Source organism: Cetorhinus maximus, chromosome 5, assembly GCF_964194155.1.
Source record: "Cetorhinus maximus chromosome 5, sCetMax3.hap1.1, whole genome shotgun sequence".
NCBI lineage: Eukaryota > Metazoa > Chordata > Chondrichthyes > Lamniformes > Cetorhinidae > Cetorhinus > Cetorhinus maximus.
In genome coordinates this window covers 62,224,392-62,250,975 of record NC_135883.1, presented here as the reverse complement: position 1 = coordinate 62,250,975, position 26,584 = coordinate 62,224,392, and the positions used below count along the sequence as shown (strand labels likewise).

Sequence of the window (26,584 nt, the reverse complement as noted above, 5' to 3'; positions counted from 1 at the left end):
GCTTAGATCTGATCCATTGGTTGTGGGATCACTAAGCTCTGTCTATCACTTGCTGTTTGGCATGCAAGTAGTCCTGTGTTATAGCTTCACCAGAGTGACAGCTCATTTTCAAGGATGCTTAAGAGACGAGAATTAGCTGAGCACAGACATCTTTGGAGGGCTGTAGGGCTGAAGGAGATTACAGAGATAGGGAGGGGTAAGACCATGGAGGGATTTGGAAACAAGGATGAGAACTTTAACATCAAGGCACCACTTGACTGGTAACCAATCAGTGGGCACAGAGGTAATAGGTGAACAGAACGTGATGTGAGTTAAGACATGGGCAGCAAGATTTTGGATGAAATCAAGTTTACAAAGGGTCAAATATGGGAGATTGGCCAGAAGTGCATTGGATTGGTCAAATCTCAGGATAACAAATACACAAATGAGGGTTTTAGCAGCAGGTGAACTGAGGTGGAGGCAATTTTATGGAGTTGGAAATAGGTGGTCTGTATGATGGGAGGGATGTGGTTGGCAGCTCATCTCAGGATCAAAAATGACACCACGGTTGTGAACAACCTAGTTTAGTCTCAGACAGTTGCCAAGTAGAGGAATGGAGTCAGTACTAGAGTTTGGAGTAGGGACTGAAAACAAGGGCTTCAGTCTTCTCAATATTTAATTGGAGGAAATTTCTGCTCATCCAGGACTGGATGTTGAATAAGCAGTCTGATAATTTAGCACCAGTGGATGTGTTGAGAGAGGCAGTGGTGAGGTAGAGCTGGGTGTCGTCAGCATACATGTGAAACCTGATGCTGTGCTTTCAGACGATGTTGCTGAGGGACAGCATGTAGATGAGAAATAGGAGGAGGCCAAGGATACATGCTTGGGGACCATCAAAGGTATTGATATGGGAGCAGGAAGAGAAGCCATTGATGGCAATTCTCTTGTTACGAATAAATAGATAAGAATGGAGCCAAGTAGGAGCAGTCTCATCTAGCTAGACAACAGTGGAGAGGCACTGGAGGAGAATGATATGGTTAACCATATCAAAGGCTGCAGACAGGTCGAGAAGGGTGAGGAGGGACAGTTTATCTTTATCACAGTCACATGGGGTGTCATTTTTGACTTTGATAAGAACTTTTCGGTACTGTAGCAGAAACCTAATTGGAGGGATTCAAACATGGAGTTCCAGGAAAGCTAGGAGTGGATTTGGGAGGAGATTGCAGATTCAAGGACTTTGAAGAAAGGGAGGTTGGAGATTAGTCAATAGTATGCAAGGATGAGAATCAAAAGTTGGTTTTCTGCGGGAGGGGTGATGACAGCAGACTTAAATGTGAGAGGGGCAACACATGAAGAAAGAGAACTATTAACGATATCAGCTAACATGGGGTCCAGGAGCGGAGGTTTGGTGGGAAAACAATCTAGGGAGGAGATGAGTCTTATGGACAAGATGAAGTCAGAGGAGGTATGAGAGGAGATAGGAGGGAAACTGGAGAAGGATGCGAGTTTAGGGTTTGGGCAGGGTGGGCCTTTAGGGGAAGTTTGGCCCGGTGGGCCAAAGGAAGGGTGGGATGCAGCAGGGGCATCTGAATGGATGGTCTCGATTTTGGTAACAAAGAAGTTCATGAGCTGCTCGCACTTATTTTTGGAGATGAGAGTGAAGGAGAGGACTTTAAGAGGACGGTCTGCAGCAGAGAAAAGAAGCTGGAGATGGGAGGGGTGATCGGGTGGTGCTGTGTGGTTATCTTTACATTCCAGGATGATCATGGAACAGCGTACAGTTTTAGCAGACAAAAGCAGGACCCGATATGGATGTATGTGATCCAGCCTGATCTGCTGCTAGCTGGCTATATTGCTCGTGATCACATTGCTGTTTGTGGGAGTTTGCTGTGTGCAAATTGGCTGCCGTGTTTCCTACGTTACTACAGTGACTGCATTTTTACTTCAGTGGGGTGTTTGGTGCTTGTGCACACATTACTTTGTGAATGTACATCTTTCTTTTTTAAATATATCTGCTTAAATAGGAATAGACTTTCCTGAGATTTAAGTAACTGTCCCAGTTTTAGATATTGCATCTGAACTACCTGCAAGGGATACATTAAAATAAGGATTTGAAAGATCTTCCACACCTATGGAGAACCCACATTTACATACAATGGGTTGACTAGGCACAAAATCTTCAGATAGATATATCCCAACACTAAGGGAGCTGCAAATTAAAGGCACCTTTCTCAAAATAGAAAGCTAGAAGAGGCATCTGGTTTTTCAGTGCGTTTTCAAAGGTATGAGAAAAAGAAACACTAAGTGTTGCATTGATTTCACTGGAAACAGGTCATCTTGAATCCATCTAGTTAGAAATAATTTTGACGATAAATTATTCTGTTAGATGATGTAGAGAAAATGTTATAGAAGAGCTGCACACATTCCACTCAAAAATATATATACATCATATAACGGGTATAGAAACTCACGTTTACATTGCGGAGTCTTCCAATTATTACTCCATACTCCATCTTCTCTGCAAACAGCTGTTGCTTGTTGACTAGATTCCAGTGTGAAACCCTCACTGCACCGGTAGTTGACCTTGCTGCCCATGCTGTAATCTCTGCCAAAGACCGAGCCATTTCCAGGAGTTTTGGGAATACCACAACTGATTGCTGAAACAAAAGATGCAATTTAAATTTAGTTTGAACCTGACAAACTTCCCGATTTTTTTTTAAGGTAGTCAAAGTGCATCAGTTGTGAAAGGTGCGTTAGAAAGAATCACAAACACTTTACAAGATGATGATTGTTTTAATCATACAGCTATTTATATTCTCTACAATGACTAAAATAGAGTTAATAATAGACAAAATAGGGCAATGGGGTCATTTGAGGCCTCAGCGGGTGGTCATCCCTGCTCTTTTCCTTCAGGCCTAGGAAAAGGTCCCTTGTGCAGGGTTCCGAACCATGCCCAATGGTCAAAGGAGCAAATTTTCAATGGTGATGGCAGAAAGAATGAGAACCTTGAGGAACAATGGCTGCTTACAGGTCGAGGATCCTTCAGGAAGAGAAAGTGCAGGATTACAAGGTGTGGAGAAATGAGCAGAGGAGCTGCCCTTGGGAAGACCACCACTATAATGGATAAAAAGTACGGTTAGTAAATAAATAAAAGCCATAGGGTTTAATTTGCTCTGGAGGTACTGTTACTTAGCACTGGCAAACAAAAGGACAGCAGCAAAATCCAAGTCCCCCGATTTTTAACTCTGAGCTTGTTTTAGGCTGGCTGAGTAGCAAATAGAAACTCACTTAATGCTCCAGAAATGAAACCTGGAGTTTTTAAACATCAGGGTCCGAATTTTTCGGTCATCGGGCACACGTGATCGGCAGTCCAGGGAGCGGCCTGGAAATGGACCTCCGACCGTGATTGGCCCCTGACTGCGATTTCACACTGGCACTGCCAGAGTGGGGGTGGGAAGAGGGTGGGTAGCAACGTCACCGTGGGCGTGGGCGAGCGCTGCGAGAGACTGCTGCCTCAGGGAGCTGCAGGCCTGCAAATAATGAAATAAAGCTGTAAAAAGCTGCAAAAAATATCCATGGATCACAATCAGGCACCTGAAAGCATATCTCATAAAATCGCTGTTCCCAGATATTTGTTTTTATTTTATTTCCTAACGGAAATTTCATCCCGCCCTTGGATAAGGTTTGATGAAATATGCAAAGTCTGCCTGGCCAATTTGCTCGTCCACCACAACATTGGATGGGTCATGGAAATTCACACACAATTGCTCCGTTAATGGGCTTAATCGCCCACTTAATTGTCAACGGGCATGCTTCCGACTTTTGCGTGCGCCCGCCGCACGAAATATCGCACGAGTGATGTCAGGACACACGCCCGATCAGGTCGGGTGCACACCCACCCATGGGACGTAAAATTCTGGCCCAGGATCTCATCTATACCTCACCTGATCATGGCATAAAATTGCATTGCCCAGAGGCCACCCAATGACACCAGGATAAGCCATGGGATTGGGTGTCAGGCCATCTGGAGATTGGATGGGTGGCAAGTGCTGGTGGGTAGAATTTACAACAGGGAAGATCTAAGGTTTTCTGATGGGGCCTCGATGAGCACTCCTGCACTTCAAGGAAAGTAAAAAAAACATACTTTTTTTGAGCCCAATCTTTGTCACTGGGTTGGCCTGACTGGAAGCTTACTGTCACTTCCCATTCATGCCACCTAGTGAGAAATTGCTGTCAGCTCCCAATGACATTACTGGGACCTGACGTGCAGAGACCATTAAAGGCCCATTGATTTTGGGTGGGTTTCCTCATTGCTTTCTCAGGAGAATCTGAGCCCATCAATTTTACATTAAGTAACTAACTTGTGCAATTTTAATTTTCCATGGGCCCGATTTTAACATTTTGAATGAGTTAAATTGGGCCCCAAAAATCTGGTTCCCACTGACCTTAGAGTTTAAAAGCTGTCATTGAATTACTTTGCCAAAAAATTATGGGTGCTAAATATAATCCCCTAATCAACATGTCATCAGGATGAGAACTGCTGTAGTGGAGTGTGAACAATATAGGTATGGACAGCAATCACTATAAGTGGGAGCAGAGCGATATTAGCATATGTGCATTCAATACACATTTTAGAAAGTTTAGATCCAATTGCATGTAAAAGTCTTGAGATGGCATATTTTGCCGGTACAAATCCCAACACACAAGCAATTGCACATTTAAAGGGAACCGCAGCTTAATCATTGGAAAATTTATAATTGAAATTAGGAAGATTAGGAAAATTCAATCAGATACTGAAAAATGATCTGATTTTGGATTATGCGCCTTTTTTAATTGATCCTTTAAAATGCTTTGAGTAAATTATGTGGAAAGATTATTTCATCAGACATTGCTGGTGAGTCAATTTCATCTGGATGTCAGGATCTTATAAAGGAGTTCCAATATATAAAATGCCACAGGTTGTTTATGAACTAGTTCCTTGCTGGGGTCTGCCTGCGAGTTGGCATTAGTTGCAACTGGAAAAATGGCAGGCAGGCAAATTAATTGGAGAATCCAAGATTCTCGGAGCAGATCCAACTCAAAGAGATGGGTTAACCGCTTGACCCTTTGTGTTAACTGGCTGGCCTAGTGTCCAACAAGCACTATAGCAATCCAACAACTTGTGATTAACAGATATCCTATAGCTATTGTTTTTAATTCTTGCTTTGATATTTGAATATGTTTTCTAAATTGTGTCATGAAGTGCTCAGATTCACATCAGTTCTTACAGGCTACGTCTGCAATTTCTTTGTTTATGGTCAGAAAACAAATGGCTTATCGAGAATTGATTACTCTTTTAGCTGTTTGTCTCTATTTTGGTTGCATATATATTCAGTTGATAAAAACTCTCTCTTCTGAATCATTCTGAGGCACAGGAATTTTTCTACGTAAATGCTTTGAATTTGCACAAATAATTAATTTTGGATTCATGCTTCATGCGGTAACTTTTTATGTATGGAAATTGAAGTCACCAAACTCATTAATAGTGTGCTAAAGGATGTATTTTATGTTTAGACACATCTGGCATAGGATGAGAGTGCATCCACAGCCTTGTGATATCTGCCCATACATTTTAAGAAGCAAAATAATTACTTTCAAGTGATTTGAGGCATGAGCAGAAACACAAGGAGGACGCTAATTGTAGGAAATGAGATATGGGGTTGTAAACCAGTTCAAAAGTGAGGATTGGCTCCCATTTTCTTTGGCCCTCTTCCTGCACAGGTCAACTCCCCCCATTGCTGCCAGTTACCAGAACCCCCCTCCCCCAGTGGTCCCAGGACTTAACTCATTGTTTCCAGAATCTCCCCCTCCTGGAATCTTGGGACTTCCTTGCTCCTCTGTTCTGAAATTTTTGCTAGATTCTGAGGCCCCATCCCTACTGCCAGATTGGGACACTCTTCTCAATTCGTAGCCTTAATGCTGATAAGTCAGTGTCCTTGGTAATGCTACCTGGCACAAAAGGAAAATCTCGGACTCACTAAAAGAAACACTATAGTGGAATGACTGCAGCACCACCGTGAGATATGTCCCACTATGTTAGTTGGGCCACGGTCATTTGTAATACAAAGGATATTTAAATATGTGAAAAGTATAACAGCGAATTAAACTTATTTGATGCACATAGATTACAGTAAATGACTGATAAGATTAGGGTCCTCAAATATTCATGGTGCTGTGCATAATATAAACTAAAACATCCCTGATATTGAACGCCAGTAACCACAATTTTCCAACGTGCAAGTTGAGAAATATAACTTCAAGCGATATCCAATAAAGCATTATTCAGTACAAAAACTCAATGTCTTTGTAAAAATGTACTTGGAGAGGAACAAGAGTGAGAATTCAGAGACCTTCTTCCGTCACAATGATAAGGCTCTGTCATGCATTTGAGTGGATTCCTGATCATCATTTTGGGTCTTTTTAAGCAAGTAAAGAAAGTTTGGCAAGCGTTTTTTTAGGACAGTATTGCCTTTTTAAATAAATTTCATAATGCTGTTGTTACACAACTCTACTGAACAGAGATATATAACTGCATAGTGGACACAGCTACAAGTCCCGTCTGACAGTACAGGCTGCACCTGGTTGCGCCTCGCTCTATGAAAGCATGCACAAAGCTCGTCTTCCCCGGCAGCTATTCTTGAATAATAGGAGTGAGTAGGCAGCTTCATTCATTACAAAGATTCAGTGGTACGCTTATAAAGGCCAGGAGATTTAACAGACCACCTGAGAAATTCCTAATCTTATTTGGATTGGAGTCACACTGCACTAGGTTTGAACCCAAATGCTGTATGACAGCTTCCTGGGCAGTGCCTCACATTGCTTGTCTTTAGTCTGCCTGGAAGTCAGCTGGAGACCTGAACTGTAAATGATATGAATGTGGACACCTGAGGACATTTTACAATGACCTGAAAGTGGTATTGCAACTGCTGTTTGAATGGTCCTTACCACATTCAGTCAAAGAATGTATGAAAAGCACTCTGTGACCATTAACAGCAGCAACCCACAAAACACAATTTCACAGTGCATTCAGCACACTCTGGGTCCAAGATCATACTGTTCCAAAAATGATGCTGTACTTAAAAAAATACAAGCATTGTGAAAGCTGTAAAATTGTTTGAACAGTTTTGAAATATCAAGAAGCAATTCAGATAGCGATTGAATTTGATATTAATCTGGGTTCCAAAACTACGGGACCATAAATATCAGATAGTCAGCAATAAATCCAATATGGAATTCAGGTGGAAATTCTTTATCCTGGCATTGGTTAGAATGTGGAACTTGCTGCCACATGAAGCAGTTGAGATGAATAGCACTGATGCATTTAAGGGAAAGCGAGATAAACACAAGAGGAGTAAAAGAACAGAGGATTATGCTGATAAGAGTTCGATGAAGAGGGATGGGAGGTGGTTTGTGTGAAGTATAGACGAGCTGGGCTCTTGTGCTTTATTTTCTATATAATTTGTCAAGCAGTACACTGTGGTACTGTGGTTAAATCAGAAAAAAATCATTAAAATAAAGTACAAGATGCTATTTTGAAAATTCATCAACATCTAACATAAAAATAATGAAACAGAGGACAGGATTTTCACCTCGCTATGGCGGTGGGAATGGAGATATGGAGGTCAGCAGGTGCCTAATTTCAAGATGGAGGCTCCCTCTGTCTCTTACCTGCTCTGGCAGTTTGCAGCTCCTTCCGTGCTGGAGGGCCTCCTATTGGCCATCCAGCCACGAGAGCCCACCCATCATCCTTAATTGGATGGTGAGTGTGTTTTTTGACCATTAATTGTCCAATCTAGGCAAAATCAATGCCAGTTTCTGCTCTCGACACGCTGCGAGATCAGGAGCCACTTCTGACTCCAATGTTGGGGACCTGACACAAAACATAAAATCCTGTCCAGCGAAGCAGCTTTAACTGGAATTTATCAGCTAAAACAATGTATATGGTTAGATCACTGCATAATACAAAAGAATAACTGATGCCCCTTCATATTTAATCTGGCTGAAATATCCCTCAGAGTAAGAAACAAATCTAAAAGCCCCTATTATTGTTCATAACAGACCACAACAAGCCTGGAGTGAAACTGGTGATCAACTTTAAAATCCATTTTCCATCAATGGGCTGGTCAGGTGGGCAGAAAAGTGGCACTTGAGTTCAACCCAGAGAAGTGTGAGGTGACACATTTGGGAAGGTAAAACAAAGGAATACACAACAAATGGGAGGATACTGAGAGGTATGGAGGAAGTGAGGGATCTTGGAGTGAATGTGCACAGATCCCTGAAGGTAGCAGGTCAGGTCGATAAGGTGGTTAACAAGGCATATGCAATCCTTTCATTTATTAGCCAAGGCACAGAATATAAGAGCAGAGAGGTTAAGCCGGAACTATATAAAATATTAGGCAACAATTTGAATTGTGTGTGCAGTTCTGGTCACCTCATTACAGGAAGGACATAATTCCACTAGAGAGTGTACAGAGGAGCTTTACAAGGATGCTGCCAGGACTGGAAAATTGAAGAAAGATTGGATAGGCTGGGCCTCTTTGGAACAGAGGATGCTGAGGGAAGATTTGATTGAGATGTGCAAAATTGTGGGAGGCATGGATAGAGTGGATGGGAAGGGCCGATTTACTTTAGCAGAGAGGTCAACGACTAGGGGGCATAGATTTAAAGTGATTGGTAGAAGGGTTAGAGGGGAGATGAGGATTCTTTTTTCACCCATAGGGTGGTCAGGGTCTGGAACTCACTGCCTGAAAGGGTGGTTGAGGCAGAAAACCTCATCTCATTTAAAAGGTACCAGGACGTGCACCTGAAGTGGTGTAACCTACAGGGCTACAGGCGAAAGGCTAGAAAGTGGGATAAGGTTGGGGACTCGTCTTTTTTAGCCGGCGCAGACAGGATGGACCAAGCGGCCTACATCTGTGCCATAAACGTTCTATGATTCTACTATCTCTCTACATATTTTTGCAGATTTTATGTTTGTCAAGTTGACAGATGTTGGTAATGACGAGTGGAATGTTTTCTATTTCAGGCAGTCAATTTCAATATTGAGGGTTCCTGGGTCAGGTATAGCATTGTCAAATGTAAAGCAGAACTTTTTCCACTGTGGCTAAACGATAAGCCACAGCTCCATCCTCAGAACAGCACCCATTACTGTACCAATGTGACAATTTTTCATATCCCAGACCAACTATCCTGTCATCAATCAGTGTCACATTCAGGGCAGTTTGGTGCTATGAGCACATACCCACTGGGTATTGCCAAGATTAATTTAATATAAAAGCCATGGGCTGAGAGGACCAGATATGAACCCTGCTTCCAAAGCAGAAAGTCCAGTGCTTTACCTCATTGCATAGTCCACCTTAAAACAAGCAAAAACAACAGTCTGAAAAAAACTTCAAATCAAAATTTCATCAACTCTGCTTCCAATTTTCATTCCTCTCTCAGTTTCACATGGTCCATCTCTGATTCTTCTTTGACTTCCCTGTCTCCATTTCTGGCAATAAGCTATCAAGTAATATTCATTATAAGCCCACTGACACCCACAGCTACCCCGACTATACTTCCACATACTCTACACTCTGTAAGGATTCCATTCCATTCTCCCAGTTCACTCTGTCTGCGTCGCATCTGTTCTGACAATGTAACCTTCTACACCAGCGTTTCTGACATGTCTTCTTTTCCCTTAACAGAGGATTCCCTCCCACCATAGTTGACAGGGCCCTTGACCATGTTCGACACATTTCCCACTTCTACTTTCACCCATTCCTTTCCCTCCCAGAACAATAGGGTTCCCCTTGTCCTCATCTTCCACTCCACCAGCCTTCGTATTCAACTGATCATTTTCTGCCATTTCCACCACCTCCAGCACGATTCCACCACAAACCACTTCTTCCCCTTTATAACATTCTCATGGGACCTTTCCTTCCATAACACTCACCCCGTGAGTCATCCCAACACCCTGTCCCCTTCCCACAGCACCTTTCTAGGCAAACGTAGGAGATGGAACACCAGTCCTTTAACCTCTTCTCTCCTCACTGTTGTAGGCCCCAAACACTCCTTCCATGTGAAACAGCGATGTACATGTTCTTTTTTCAATCTACTCTTAAGTATTCACTGCTCATAGCGTAATCTCCTCTAAATTGGGGAAACCAAATGCAGACTGGGTGAAACACCTCCATTTAGTTCACACACATGGCCCTGAGCTTTCATTGTACTGACATTTTAATTCACCACCTTGCTCTCACACTGACATTTCTGTACTCGGCCTACTTACTACACTGTTCCAGTGGAGCTCAACATAAGCTTGGGGACCAGAACCTCATCTTTCAATTAGGCACTTAACAGCCTTCAGGGCTCAACAATAAGTTCAATAATTTCAGACTGTAATCTCAGTGCTCATTTTGTTTAATTTTCTTTGCATGTTTCGTTTTATCTCTTATTTTTTGCTTAAAGTCAGCAGCACATCTGGTCTAGGTGTTTCTTTTCTTGCCCCATCACCATTCTCTTTGACGCTGGAAGATTAAGTCTTCTGTCAATCAATCCCTCCTCTCTTTCACCCAATCACAGACATTCCTTTGGCCCTTGTCCTACCTGACCCTACGTGCTCAAAACTTATTATTTCTCTAACTTTTCCCAGTTCAGATGAACGGTCACAGGCCTGAAACCCTAACCGTTTCTCTCCACAGAGTATGTCCAGCATTTTCTGTTTTTACTTCAAAAACATCAGTCTTCCTGTCCCTTGAGGGCCGAAGTTCTCTCTCACGCAGTTTGAAGGACGTGTTGTACTATGGGATCTTTATATGTCTCAATGTTGAGATCTTAAGGCTTGTATATTTAAACATGAACCATTTATCGTTGACTCTTAACTATTTACAGATCCAAGGTGTAGTCATGCATGGAGCTGTTGTCTCCATGAGTGTTCTTTCTAGACTGCTTTCTCAGTCTATTACCATGTGGCTTTATACATCATACCATGGGCGGTGCTATTCTCCAGTGCCACATTCATCTTTGCTCTGCCGAGCACATTTACATTACAGTAGCGTGCAGGCACAAACAACAGACCCCTTTCTTCACCAAAGGAAATTTTCCTTTCCAAAATAGTATAACTATTTGTAATACAATGGGCGGAATTGTCCCAGATTTGCACCAAGTGCGGAAGCAGGTCAGAAAACAGACTTCTAACCCACCGGCTGCAATGGCGGGTTTTCACGCCGTATCGTCCCAATCCCGCATTAATCATGCATTCTTGGGAAACATGCCGTTTCGATGGGCTCCGATTCGTCCACTATGCTGTCACCTCGCCGCTTCCTCACACCGGGTACCATATTTAAAGTGCAGCTGCGCGCACACCTCTCAGTACTTCCAGCCCAGGATTGTGGCAAAGATGACATGGCCCTGAAAGGCAAGAAGACTGCAGCCCCAGGTTTAGTGACGCATCCCTTGAACGCCTTTTGGACAACGTGGAGGCCCACTGGGATGTCCTCCACCCTCTCTGGCCACAGGACGGGCAGCAACATTACCACTGTGGTTTGGTAGGCGATGGCAGTGATGATCAGTGCCAATGCAGCACAGAAGAAGTTGGCCAACCAATGCAGACAGAGGATAAATGATCTCATCCGTGCTGCCAGGGTAAGGCAACCATCCGATGGGCGGGGCTTATAATGATATGCAAATGAATTACAATGAGATTCCTGATGTCCGACGGTGGGAAACATGGCATGCCATTGACAGGCAGAGCGAACGATTGCAAACTGGCTTCACGATGATGGGAAACCAATTTTTGGCCTTCTTGCCATGTTGTCCACTCATGCAGCCAAACACGCCCCAAGTCTATCCCTTCTCCCCCATCTCAAGTCTCTGGCTTTATAAATTTAGATGGTTTTGAGCTTGACAGATTTTCCACACCCTGGTCTGTCCCATTTGGAGGAATAGTAGTAGTACTGTTTGTTTATCGTACTTGGTTAACTCCATTTGATTCACTTTTTGTGCTCCTTCAAGTTGTGTTTCTCTTTATTAACAACTCGTCTGCTCTTGCAGCTTTTGGCTTCCAGCTGGACTATTGAACTTTGCTGAGTCTTCTCTGCCAACTGGTTCTTCAGTTTGTTTAGAGTGACGTTAAATTCATTTTCCTTCTCTTCATAAGTTTCCAGAAGAATAAACTTTGTCCTAAGGGATTCTTGTAACATGTGAAGGTCTTTCAACAAGATTTCCTTTTCTTTGCAAAGCTCACTTGCTTCATCTAGAGCTTTCCTGTAATTCAGTAGAGTCTCTTCGAGTTTCTTCTGCTGTTTTTCCATTCTGCTGTTTAAGGCAGTCTTCATTTCTTCATGTTGCTGAATGGTTACGAATTATTTTGGCATTTGATCTTGAAGGACAATCAACTGTTCTTTCAACTGTTTATTTTCTTGTTGACATCTTGCCAACTCACTCTTGGGTTCACTGCATCGCTTCATTGCCACTGATAGTTCCAATGCAGCTTTTTCTGAAGCAACATTCATCATCCTCAGTAGCCCCTCATGTCTTTCCATAGCTATACTTCGATTCTTCAAGGAGTCTTTCAGGGTTGCAACTTCTTTGCATGCCTTTTCTGCCTGCTGCTTTGCCTGGCTGCACATCTGGTTGAGTTTTCCCAACTCCTGCTTTGATTTGCCAACTGTGGAATTGAGGATCATTATCTCCTCCTGGTACCTTTGTGTCGCCTCTGAAATTTGTTTGTTCAGATATTGAATAGCTTGACTCACTGAGGATTTTAGTTTAATGCACATTTTCAAAGGTATATACTCAACTTGAATCTTGTGCTTTAATCTTCCAGTTCAGCTCTGATGCGAACATTTTCCTGTAGAGCTGCTTCATTTACTTTTTGTACGTTATGCTTTTTTTAAAGTTACCTCACACTTGGGGGTCTTCTGTTGCCCTCTCTCTGGGGTGTTTTGTTGTCTTCTAAGGTCTTTTTTTGTCCTCCCTATGGGGTCTTTTTTGCCCTTGCTCTAGGGTCTTTTGTTGCCCATGGCACTTTATTGGGAGTTGCCCTATCCCTGGGGTCTCTTGTTGCTCTCGGCAGAGTTGTCCTTTCTCTGGGGTTTCTTGTTGCCTTAGGCAGAGTTCCCTCTCTCTGGGGTCTCTTCCAATTTTCTGTCCATGGCTGTTTTCTTTTCTTGTAGATACTGCGCTTTCTAAACTTTAAAAACTTTTTAAAAAGAAAGCCACTACAACGATTGCTGCCTTTAAACTCTGCAGATTTCTTCTTTTTTCCCTTGAACTCCGGGAGACCCAGCGGGTTTATGGTCCGATCGGGACCCATTTTTCTTTAAAACTTAAAGGGACAGCAACCTTTTCATCTACACTGCCTGCTCTTTGTTTTTCTTCATGGTAACTTTTTTTTCAGCAGCTTCTTGTTTACTCTGCAGTTTTTCTTCTTAAACTTCTGACTCTGCCCAGCCGATTTTTATTTAATTGGGCGCCACACTTTAGGTAGGATGTGAATACGTTAGAGAGACCAGAAGAGGTTTACAAGAATGGTTCCAGGAATGAGAAACTTGAGTTACAAAGATAGATTGGAGAGGTTGGGACTGTTCTCCTTGGAGAGAAGGCGAAGAGGAGATTTGATAGAGGCGTTCAAAATCATGAGGGGGCCGGACAGAGTAGATAGGAGGAAAGCGTTCCCACTCGTACAAGGATCGAGAACACGAGGGCACAGATTTAAAGATGCAAAAGAAGCAAATGTGATGTGAGAAAAAAACTTTTTCACACAATGAGTGGTTTGGGTCTGGAATGCACTGCCTGGAAGTGTGCTGGAGGCAGGTTCAACTGAGGCATTCAAGATGCATTAAATGATAATTTGAATAGAAGCAATGTGCAGGGTTATGGGGAAAAGGCAGGAAAATGACACTAAGTCATAATGCTCATTCGTGAGCTGGTGCAGACACGAAGGACAAATGGGTTCCTTCTGCACCGTAACAATTCTGTGATTCTGTGCAAATGTGCCTGACAGGAAGGTAACTATTAAGGAGTAGCTCAAGTGATTACTAAACTCAGTCATCTAAAGTAAAAATAATTTTAAGTACTTGGGATGAGTGGTGACAGAAGATGGAGTTGTGGAAATGGAAATTAAGCAGCGAGGTCCTCTGACATTGCCTTTAAAACCCATGACCTCTACTACCTAGAAGGACAAAGGCAGCAGATGCATGGGAACACCAGCACCTGCAAATTCCCCTTCAAGCCACACAACACCGCGACTTAATTGGAACTATATCACAGTTCCTTCATTGTCAGTGGGTCAAAAAATCCTGTAAATCCCTTCCCAACAGCACTGTGGGTGTACTTACACCACATGGACTGCAGCAGTTCCAGAAGACGGCTCACCGCCACCTTCCCAAGGGCAATTAGGGATAAGCAACAAATGCTGGCACAGCCAGCAATGCCCACATCCCGTGAAAGAATAAAAAAAAGGATCAGTTCCGGTTGGAGTAATTGGAAGAAGTGCAGTGGAGTGTTATCTAATCGAAAGGCATTGCTGAAATTGAAAGGAAGAATCTACAAGATAGCTGTGAGACCAGCCTTGTTATATAGTACAGGAACTTGGGTAACATCAAGAAAAGAGGAACAGTTACTGGATATTTATGAGATGTGGATGCTGAGGTGGATGTGTTGGATAATGAGAAAGAGCAAAATCAGAAAGCACCATATCATGGGGTCAGTGAAGATGGTGGGAGAATCAAAGAAAGAAGCTGAGAAGAGACTGAAATGGTATGGTCACCTGTTGTGGATAGAGAAAACGTGGGTGAGACGAGTGATGCAGATGATGCAGGAAGGAGGAGAAGATGCAGGTCTAAGAGCAGATGAAAAGATGCGGTGGTCAGAGACAGGATTGGAAGAGGAATGTGTGGCTGACAAGGGGAGATGGAGAAGGGTGATCAAACAGTTTTGTGACAACTCCAAACAAAATAGAAGTCAAAAGAAGCAGCAGAAAGTCATCTTATTGTTAAATAGACTGCTAACTATTGAGATTAGCTCATTATTTTTCATTCCAATTGTGTTTTTTTCCAACTCCATTGCTTGGCTTCTCCCCAGGTCCTTTTATTTTTTTGGCTCTCTATCCAGTGTCTGGAAGCAAAGAAAAAAAATTGACAGAAAAAAAGATATAAGTCTAATATGTGAACTAGATTCCTGGTTTGATAGGGGGTAGGTGGAAGTATAGGCTTTTGAGGAAATAGAAAGATGGAACAAAATAACAAGGGAAGATGAAGGGCAGAATGATTGCACCACATCAGTTTGCAGAATTTGGAGGCCATTCATTTAAATTTTAGCTAGCTGCAGCGTGAAAATGGCAGAAGGCAAATCGCTGCCCTTTTACACCTAGCCTGGTAAGAAAACTGTTGTGAAGTGCAAAACAGGCAGTCAATTCATTATCGTCTGTTTCTCAACTGGTGATAAAAGTTAAAATGACGCCATTCTGTCTATGTTAGCTCTACACTATACTCTTCCATTGCACTGCTCTTCCTCTTGTTCTTCAACCATTTATTGATCTTTGGGGACAAACATAAATACTTCTAAAACAAAATGAAAATAAAACAGGAACAGAAACCAAACATTTAATCATTGACATTGACATTAAAACAAAAGTCAAGAGAAACATGAAGAAGTACTTCAGATATTTTTAATATGTAAAAAGTTCACAATTTTCTTCATTTTGCTTTTCATACTTCAGAAAGCATGTACTTCCTTTCTTCTGACAATGAATTATCTTGCTCAAATACAAGGTGATGGCTCTCAGATAGAAGCAGAAAGCCTTATCCTTTGCTGCTAATCTCTGGTATTCCCAGTATATTTTCATTGCAGTTGAAATCCTGCTGTGAAGTTTCAGTAACAGACGCAATAAAATATTCATATGAGCTTCCCTGTTACTTTATCAAAGATGTTAACCAATTTATCGTCAATGGCTTAGAGCCTTTTTAAAAATAGCTGGTCAAAGGAAGTTCATTTGAATGCACAAAAACATTTGCTGCCAGTTCCCACAGTGTGATTTCTGAGATAACAATGCCCTGCAAGATTCCATGGACAAATGGCACAGTAACCATTTGGAATCTGAAAGGCATGTTCACACTAGTATTGAGATCCGTATGAGGACGGGTCCCAGCAGTTTCTGAACTGATGCATATTTTAAATGGTCAATGCCTTCAGGAAACAATGCTTGTGCACTCGTTGTTAGAAAAAGAATATAAGGGTCGGGTTAACTCCACAATCTTTCTTGATAGTTCACTCACCTGGTCTGATAGCTGACTTACATTAAACACACAGGACGGCAATAATAACAAATTGCATTTATATAAAAACTTTAATGTTTAAAAACGTCCCATTATACTTTGGGTATACCTCCACTACATGGACTGCAGCGGTTCAAGGAGACATTTCACCGCCACCTTCTTGAGGGCAAATATGGATGTCAATAAATACTGGCCTTGCCAACAATGCCCACATTTCATGAATTAATCTTTTTTTGACCCTGTCTGACCTTTCAGGTGGATGTAAAAGATCCCAAGGCACCGTTTTGAATAAGAGCAGGGGACTTATCCCGGTGTTCTCAGCAGTATTTATCCCTCAATCAACATGACAAAAACAGATATCTTTTGATTATCACATGGCTGTATGCGGGAGTTTGCTGTGTGCAAACTGACCGCCGTGTTTCTCACATTATAACAGTCATTACACTTCTAAAGTACTTTACTGGCTGAAAAGAGCTTTGGAATGTCCTGACCATGATAGGTGCTATTGAAATGCAAATCGTTCTTTTCCTTCTTTAAGAAGGGACAGAGATGGGCAATTTTAGAGTAAACACAGAGCCAGGAATTGTCAGATTGTATGTAGTAGAAAGATCTGGTAACTCAAGGATTAATTTAAGACTGAGTACAGTACTGCCCACAGTGATATAAGAAGCCACATGGCCTAGAGCTAGGGCCAGTCTAGACATGAGTAGCAATGTGTAAGGATTTAGTATGGAGTCCTCTCCATACCTACTGTAAATATGTACATAGTTCACTATTGTTAATAATAACTTCCTTGTAACTTATACAAGACTGCTTCATGGTGTCCAAGTAGTATCCTTCAAGTGTAGTGACAACAGTATACATAATGGTAAAGTGGTAGAATCCATCATGGTGCATCTCACAGTGAGCGATGTGAACTATTCTTCCTCACCCTTCAGAATGCACTATTTTAGTGCCAAAATTGTTGGAAATGTGAATTAATAATGAGACAGCAACATCAATGTCACATCTTGGACATCAAGAACATTGTGTCCAATGATTTATCTGCTTAACCAAATGTCCAAATGGAGCATGACCTGGACAATACTCACACTTGGGCTGACAAGTGGCAAGTAACATTCGCGCCACACAAGTGCCAAGCAACAACCATCTCCAACAAGAGAGAATCTAACCATCGCCCCTTGACATTCAATGGCACTACCATCACTGAATCCCCCAATATCAACATCCTGGCAGTTACCATTGCCCAGAAACTGAAATGGACTAGCCATATAGATACTGTGGCTACAACAGCAGGTCAGAGGCTCGGAATTCTATGGTGAGTAACTCAGCTCCTGACTCTCTCAAAGCTTGTCCACCATCTACAAGGCACAAGTCAAGAGTGTGATGGAATACTCTCCACTTGCCTGGATGAGAGCAGCTCCCACAACACTCAAGAAGCTTGACGCCATCCAGGACAAAGCAACCCACTTCATTGGGATCCTTTCCACAAACATTCACTCCCTCCACCACTGACGAATGGTGGCAGCAGTGTGTACCATCTACAAGACGCACTGCAGAAACTCATCAAGGCTTCTTAGGCAGCACCTTCCAAACCCATGACTGCTACTATCTAGAAGGACAAGGGCAGCAGATACATAAGAACACTACCACCTGGAAGTTGCCCTCCATGTCACTCACTATCCTGACTTGGGAATGTTCCTTCACTGGCGCTGGGTCAAAATCCTGAAACTCCCTCTCGAACAGCACTGTGGATGTACCGAGGCCACAGAGACTGCAGCCGTTCAAGATGGCAGCTCACCATCACCTTCTGATTAGGGATGGGCAATAAGTGCTGACCTAGCCAGTGGCACCCACATCCCGTAAATGAATGAAAAAGACAATGAAACAAGGATAGAGAAGAATCAGGGACAATAACAGAGAAACAAATTGGGTGAATGAGAGTCAAATTAGACACAGAAAAAGAAATGAAGGGAGGGAAAGGAAGAGAGTGGATTGATTATGTGAGAGAGAGAGAGAGAGAGAATTAAAATAAAGCAGCAGAAGAGGGCATTTTAACCCAGTTGTGTTGTACTGGACCTTGAGAAGGCAGAGTAGCTGTGTGAAATGTACAAAAGTTACTCACACACTGTATCCCAAAATTATTTTTTGAAAGAAATTATCTAATTGGTATTTCTGAGTGTCAGACAGCTTTGAAACCTGAAAACTATTGTCCTCTCATTCTGACTGGTCTCATCAGCACTTAGGTGCATATAAGTGCCAGCCCTGGGGAACATGGCATTCATCATCTGGGAGATGCATTTGCGGGCAGTTTGTTAAATCCTGCAGATGTCACTAGCCGATCCCTGGGAAGAGCTGAAGGCTGAGGTATTCATGGCTTTGCTGACCTTGACAGCCACTGGCAAAGTGTGCCCACCTGGTCCACTTGGCATGAGGCCTTTTTCCAGGAGGCTGCAAGTGTCAGTGATGACCTGATGGGAAAGTCGAAGCCTCCTGATGAACTGGTGATCCTAGGATGTCTGGGAAACTTATCCTCCGCCTGCATATCCTGTCTTGAGGATGTTACCTCCTGTGAGCAGCATTTCTGTGCCTCATCCCCTCTGTCCACTGCGCAAAAGGACTGGTGTTGCTCCTGTTCATGTTGGTGTTGCTGATGCTGTTCCTCTTGTTCCTCATCAGCAGTCCAAGGCTGCATATGTGGTTCCCATGTTGATATGAAGGTTGGCAGATCGAAAGCAAAAAACTTCATATGAGTCAGAAATGACTTCCAAGGTGTTGGGAATCGCCCCCAAAGCAGTGAAAGCACGCTCTCAGAACAAGTCCTGTAAGCAAAAGCTTTTCACTTAGGGAAGGAAGCAGCTGTCATATTTCACTATTTAAAGCCTTTTTTGCTTGTCAATTGCTCAGCCCCATCAAATCCTGCTATTCTCTTACCTTGCTCAACCTGTTGAGTTCCAGGAAGCCAGTGTGTTCAGAGTTTAAAACAGAATCCAGGGTTAAAACTGCAGGTAATTTCCATTTCACACAAGTAAATGTCAGACTGTCCGGTCCCATTGGAATTTCCCACATGCTATCGAAAGCGCTTGAGTTAAATGCCTTAAATCTGTGGGTTCCTGGCAGCTTCCCCACATGCTGGCAGTTCTGGTATATTAACCTGCTACCTACACAGAAACTTACCTGACCTAATAGGTTAAAATTCAACCTATGTCTTCAATGAACATATGCAAATCCAATGTGCACGAGGCCGCTTCCTTTCCCCACAATGTTCTGAAACTGCTTTGACATCTTGTTTAAAACATATTTTTCTCAGTTTAGGCAAACTGCAGTTCATGTTTGCACTACTGATTCTTTTAAAAGTCAGTAAGGGAACAGCTCTGAAAGAATTCAAAAGGTAATTGCTTTTTTTGTTGCGATCTGACTTCAGTATTTCATCGCCAGCAGTAAAAATTCAGATATGAATTTCTTTTTTTTCGAAATGTATCTTTTTAATTAAAGATACATTTGTTCACAGCTTGACATTCACATATCTATTCATTCTGCAAAGAAATTGGATTTTCATGAAAACAAGTAACATAAAATGCATGAAGCATCAGTGTCCTGTGTACTGGCGATGTTGGTCAGTGTTGTATAAATGATGTTATCACTGCAGTAAAATGAAGACAAGGCACATGGAATCAATCTTACTATCTAGAAGATGTCTAACCTACTGCAATTACGCGAACGTTCACTGTGGTGTCAAATTGAAATGAGTTCTTCCCTGCTGACTGAATTAGCTCTTCCAGTCTCCCAGTAAGTTGTGTCTGTGTGTGATTGTTTTCTAGAAAGTGGGAAGGAAATTTCTCCTATTCACTACAGAAAGTAAAGTTGTAAGTGTGTTTTCAAGGAACATAACTGACTTTGCTGCACATGGTGCACAGCAAAGGTTTTGTACACGGTTCCTACAACTTCAGAGCATAAAACACCAGTCACTCCACAGTATATCTCCAGCACATATAAATGGGAGATACGAGCACATCACCATCCTCTCCAAACACCCGAGGAGTGGTGACGCATCCAAGCCAAGGGAGTGGCCATCTCTGCTTTCCTCTATGCTACATGTAGTTCTCTTGACCACAAACAAAAAGACACCTTGATCTGGAAACATGGAAGATTACTGCAGCTCTGGGTATAACCACTGCAACAAATGGGGTTGAGAGCGTTATGGTTGTATGCTTGGATTCCAGAATAGGTTTGACATTGTCCCACATAATATACTACAGCATAAGGTTTGGACTTATGGGAAGGATGGCAGAACATGGCAATGGATTGGGTGGCACCACGTTGTGTTGCACGAGTGGTAGAAGCTGATAGTGATCTGTCGCAGGAACTCTTTCCACAACCACTATGAGTAGGATCTTTATAAAAGATTCGGAGGATCTAATCATGTTCAAAGTGTCTAGACTTGCTCAAACTGGGAGCAATCGGGAATAATAATCAACTTACAATTGAATGGGATCTGGAGAAACTAGTCATGTGGCAGTGAAGTAGAAAACGTAATACGGAGAACTATACAGTATTAAGATTTGACAGGGGAAAGGTAGTGTGGATTATATACTTCATGGAAATATGCTCGCAATATTACAATGGGAAAACAAAGATCTAGGTGTTTAGGGAGATAGATCATTAAATTGCCAGTAAAGATTTCATAAGTAGCTAGGTAAATGCACAGAAGGTTGGAACGCAATGCAACAAATAAGTCAAAATGAATAATTGTAAAATTATGGCTGGGATTTTCTGGTCTCATCGGCCATGGGACCGGAAATTCCTGCCCAAAGTCAATGGACCTTTTGCTGGTCCGTCAAATTTTCCGCACCACCCATGATGATTCCCATGGCGGGCGGGACTGGAACATCCTGTCCTATATCTGCCTCAGTTTATTCTGTGTCAAGAAAACAAGAAAATGTATTTTTTGTTCTGTTAGTAACCTTGTCAGTCATATTTATTATATATGGGAAGTCAGGCTGTTGGGGGTGTAAATATGGTAATTGGATTAAGAGCTAGAGTGACAACAAGAGTTTAAAGCCAACAGTAAGAAGTGGTTTTGATATGTTAATGAACCAAGAGGAACTTCAATCAGAGTTTTTCATAAAACAACAGGGGTGTTTTTGAATTGAGTTGTTATAGTTCAAAGGGGGATATATTCAGGTTGTAACAGGTGTAAGCAAGGTAAAGATAGGGTAAGTTTGTTTTTACAAGTCTAAGCAAGTCTGAGAAGAAAGCATTTCGAAAGAGATTGGTTGAGACAATGGAAAGATCAAAGGGAAGGGATACATACTGATGCCTAGGTAAGGGTAGCTGGTCGGATCTCCCAGAAGACAGCAGGATAGCTGGTCAGATCTCCCAGAAGACAGCAGGATAGCTGGTCAGATCTCTCAGAAAGCAGCAGGGTAGTTGGTCAGATCTCCCAGAAGACAGCAGGATAGCTGGTCAGATCTCCCAGAAGACAGCAGGGTAACTGGGCAGAACTCCAAGACAGTGTGAACAAGGCCAGACCTGACCCAGTTGCCGTCTGCCTCAGAGGACACCCCAAGGAAAAAAGGCATTGTGTGGATAAAAATTACTGGAATTCTATAGATTTTAAGTTAAGATCTTGTGGAACTGTTTTAAAGTAATGTTTATTGCGTGAAGCCATTCTTCTGTTTAAGTATAATTGTGTTTTTTTTCTTCTTTTAATAAATGTTTACGTTACTACAAAATCATCAGAAGTAGTCAGGGACATAATTTCCTGATTTCCGAGCCTCTCTTCATTCTATACAAATTGTAAAAACCGTTTAGGCAGATGTTTCAAGTTTCCCTCTGGGGTTTGGGCAGCTCAGCATTTACCATCAGCTGTGCCATAACATAGGCATATGGAGCAGTTTTGTCTCCCTATTTAAGAGAAAGATAATGGGCTGAATTTTCACCATAAAGACAGGAAACAGGAGTCAGGTTAGCTTTGGGTCAGAAACCAGCTTCTGATGGGAAACTGGTTTAAAGATATCAAAGGGCATGGGAATAGCGCAGGAAAATGGTGTTGAGGTAGAAGTCAGCCATGATCTAATTGAGGTGGGCCAGGCTTGAAGGTGGAATGGCCCACTCCTGCTCCTATTTCTTATGTTCCTATTGGTGTCAGTCATCTCCAGGTAGCTTTGTCTTTGGTGGTAGATCTTGTTGTGCCTCATCATCCTTGGCAGCCTTGCTCCCTGCTCTTCTGCCCCAACAATGCCAACCCAGAAGGAAAAAACAGTAAAAACTGGGAAATAAGAATACTGGTTCAAACTGGTCTTGTATATCTTAAAATGGAACATCAGTAAAAACTGGGAAATAAGAGTATCGGTCTGAATTGTTTTTTTCCTTCTGGGAAGGGGGTGATGACTCCCATTCAACGCCTGAGCGCCGAGTGCTCACTCTCCCCGCCACCTACACAGTACCAAGGGTATCTCCTCACTAAGTGCTGAGTCCCCCATTGCCCCTTATAGGTCTAGGACAATTCCCTGGGCCAGCCATAATTGGCTCCACACTTTGTACTCATCTCCCTTCAACAGGTCTGCAACAGACACCTCCTGAAACCCATGCACATCTTCAAAATTCCACACTCCCCCTCCAATGAGCTTTAAAACTAATTTAATTGGTCTCAACAGGGAGGAGAGTGGCATCCCTTTCCCGACCTCTCTGCACCCTGACAACAATTGATGAATGGGTGAACTGACACATGTATGAGCATTTCAGATTGAGGAACTTGACAAATATCTCAAATATGTTTTTCTGTGGCATGCAAATTCAGAGCAAGGAATAATAGTTTCAACTTAAGGTTGACAAAATAAAATGGTAAATGCAGGAAATTTTTTTCAGTAAATGCGTAAATTAGATATATGGAACAGAACGATGTGTGACATGACCTCATTCTTCACAATCCTTCATGTTCTAGATTTCTGATGTGAAACTGTGACTGAAGCCAGACCATCTGCAGAGAAGGAAAGTTAAAGAGGGAACTAGGCTGATGCAATGTCGAAGACCTTCCAGTGGGATTGACTGAAATCTGGCAGCAGGTGGACTGTCTGGCCGGAGAGGGAACCTGATATGACAAACTCAGAAATGGACAAGCAGAGAAAAGTACTTTTGAAATTGGAAACCACATGTTAACCTCAACAAGAAAAGTGACTGTCAGAAGTTGCATGTGCAGCCTGCTGATATACCAACACATTGCAGTGTGGAAAGGTGGGACCCACTGTTCCCCACACAGTGAGTCACTTCTTATTTTACTGGGATGTGGGCATCATTGGCATGGCCAGAATTTATTGCCCATCCCCAATTGCCCTCAAGGAGGTGGTGGGGAGCATCCATGGAGCTATTAAAAAGGGAGTTCCAGGATTTTGACCCAGTGACAGTGAAGGAACGGCGATATATTTCTAAGTCAGGGTAGTGTGTGATTTGAAGGGTAACTTGCAGACGGTGGTGTTCCAATGTATCGGCTGCCCTTGTCCTTCTAGGTGGTGGCGGTCATGGGTTTGGAAGGTGCTGTCTAAGGAACCTGGGCAAGTTGCTGTAGTGCATCTTGTAGTTGGTACACACTGCTGCCACTATGTCATGGTGGTGGAGGGAGTGCAGGTGGTGGCTCAGCTGCTGATCAAGCGGGCTAATTTGTCTTGAATGGTATTGAACTTCTTGAACATTGTTGGAGCTGCACTCATTTAGGCAAGTGGAAAATATTCCACCACACACCTGACTTGTGCCTTGTAGATGGCAGATAGACTTTGGGAAGTCAGGTGATGAGAGATTCACTGCAGAATTACAGGCCTTTGCCATGTTCTTGTACCCCACAAGCATCGATGTAACTGGTTCGATTAAGTTTCTCATATCAGTTTCTTAGTTCAGTTATCAAGAAAGGCCCAAAAAAGAAAACTTAAAAAATAGACTCCAGATTAGTCAACCCTGATTAGCTCATCTCCCAGGCATCAAATGACATTCCTTCACTGTTGCTAAATCAAAATCCTGGAACTCCCTTTCTAACAGCACTGTGGGTGTTCACCACCACCTTCTCAAGGGCAATTAGGGATGGACAATAAATTCTGGCCTTACCAATGATGCCCACATCCCAGTAAAATAAGAAGTGACTCACTGTGTGGGGAACAGTGGGTCCCACCTTTCCATACTGCAATGTGTTGGTATATCAGCAGGCTGCACATGCAACTTCTGACAGTCACTTTTCTTGTTGAGGCTAACATGTGGTTTCCAATTTCAAAAGTACTTTTTTCTGCTTCTCCATTTCTGAGTTTGTCATATCAGGTTCCCTCTCCAGCCAGACAGTCCACCTGCTGCCAGACTTCAGTCAATCCCACTGGAAGGTCTTCGACACCGCATCAGCCTAGTTCCCGAGTGATTATCCACAAAATAACATGAGGATGGGACACCTAAAAATAGAAAGGAAAGAAAATGTAGTTTGAGCCTTGCAACAAGCCAGCTTGAGGGAACACCATAATGAATGCAATGATACTATTTGCATAAATATGCTGCAAGTCTGTTGATGAACAAAGGGCAATTTGCGTGGCAGTAATTTTTATGGGCACAAGGTGGCAGCATTGGAACACTGCACTGAAAGATTTGTTTGCTTCAGTCACATTTCAAAATGAGTTGAGTATTTACCAAAAATAGCCACTGCTGCTATTTAAAGCAAAATTGCATAGTAGAAGACTAAATAAATCTTGGCTTCACTTGAATGCGACAAAATTACATGAATTGTAAATGTGATAAAATTACATGAGTTTTCTTGTGAGGTAGGAGGTACAAGAAACAAGCTCATTGTCGCAAAAATAAATCTTTACTATCACGCCTGGTGCCTTTAATATATGTATCGAGTTTACCCTAAAGGTAAGAGTTCTAGATTAGGAACAGATCTCTGCGTGTTACGGGACAATATCCATCAGGAAGCAAGTTTGACACCTAGACTTGAATAATGAAATAGAATTGTGCTGACAAGCACCAATGGATCAACAAAGATGGTGGATTGTGTCTGATTTTCGAGTTAAGGGCAACCTTAAGTATATGAACATTACAGTGCAGGAATTCAGATCAGTGAGGTTCAGCTGCAAATACTAAACATGTTCATACAACATGGTTTTGAGCACATGATTGTTGTGTGGTACATTGTTTGCATATGAATTTTGTGGATGTGAATTCCCAGTCTCTGTTTTGCCAGTGTTGGGGGCTTTCCCTTCTAGCTACACTTTTATCATGGGTGAAATCTCATCTGGTCGTTTTGCTTTCTAACGTGCGATCGGTCAGGGAGTAGGATGTGTTGAGTTGGATTTTGATCCTTACGATGATTCTCCAGTTCTGCTGTTCGTCCATCCCTCACCCCACCCCTTATCACTGTGGTCATGGCCCACAACCTCGCACTCATCTGGTTGGCAGTGAGGTAGCTTGATACTGGGCAGCCTGAATTTGGGGAGAAGTACCTGGATGCCTACTTGACATTGCACAGCTAGCAGCCCAATTTAAATGAGGTCAGTACCTCAAAATTGTGACACTCTCTTCAACTGTAAATATAGATGACCAGGAAGCACTTATCCACCAGTTGGTCAGCCAAAAGTCAAAATCGAACTCTGTAAGCTCTAAATCTCACTCCTTCTCCAAATCCTTTTCCTCTGGTCTCCAATCTCTTCGGATAAGTGGCAAGTAACATTCCTGCCACACAAGTGTCAGGCAATGACCATCTCCAACAAGAACGAACCTAACCATTGCCCCTTGTCATTCAATGGCATTACCATCACTGCATCCCCCACTATCAACATCCTGGCAGTTACCATTGACCAGAAACTGAACTGGACTAGCCATTTAAATACTGTGGCTACAAGAGCAGGTCAGAGGCTAGGAATCCTGCAGCAAGTAACTCATCTCCTGACTCCCCAAAGCCTGGCCACAATGTACAAGGCACAAGTCAGGAGTGTGATGGAATACTCCTGGATGGAATACTCCTGGAATTTGCCTGGATGAGTGCAGCTCCAACAACATTCAAAGAGCTTGACACTATCCAGGACAGAGCAGCCCACTTGATTGGCATCCCTTCCACAAACATTCACTTCCTCCACCAGTGACGTACAGTAACAGCAGTGTGTACCATTTACAAGATGCATCGCAGAAACTCACCAAGGCTCCTTAGACAAGGAGCTCCAAAGTGGCTCCAAAGCCATGTTTGCTACGATCTAGAAGGACAAGAGCAGCAGACACATGGGAACACTACCACCTAGAAGCTCTTTTCCAAGCAACACACCATCCTGGCTTGGAAATAT

General features: G+C 42.6%; 1 protein-coding gene across 1 annotated transcript in view; it reads right to left on the bottom strand.

The window, feature by feature from the left end:
• LOC144680673 (CUB and sushi domain-containing protein 1-like) overlaps positions 1–26,584 on the bottom strand; it is a 2,611,816-nt gene that overhangs the window by 181,528 nt on the left and 2,403,704 nt on the right. Inside the window, exon 50 of the mRNA XM_078541910.1 lies at positions 2,451–2,636. Within this exon, the coding sequence (XP_078398036.1) occupies positions 2,451–2,636 (186 nt within the window). The remainder of the gene's footprint in view (positions 1–2,450; positions 2,637–26,584) is intronic.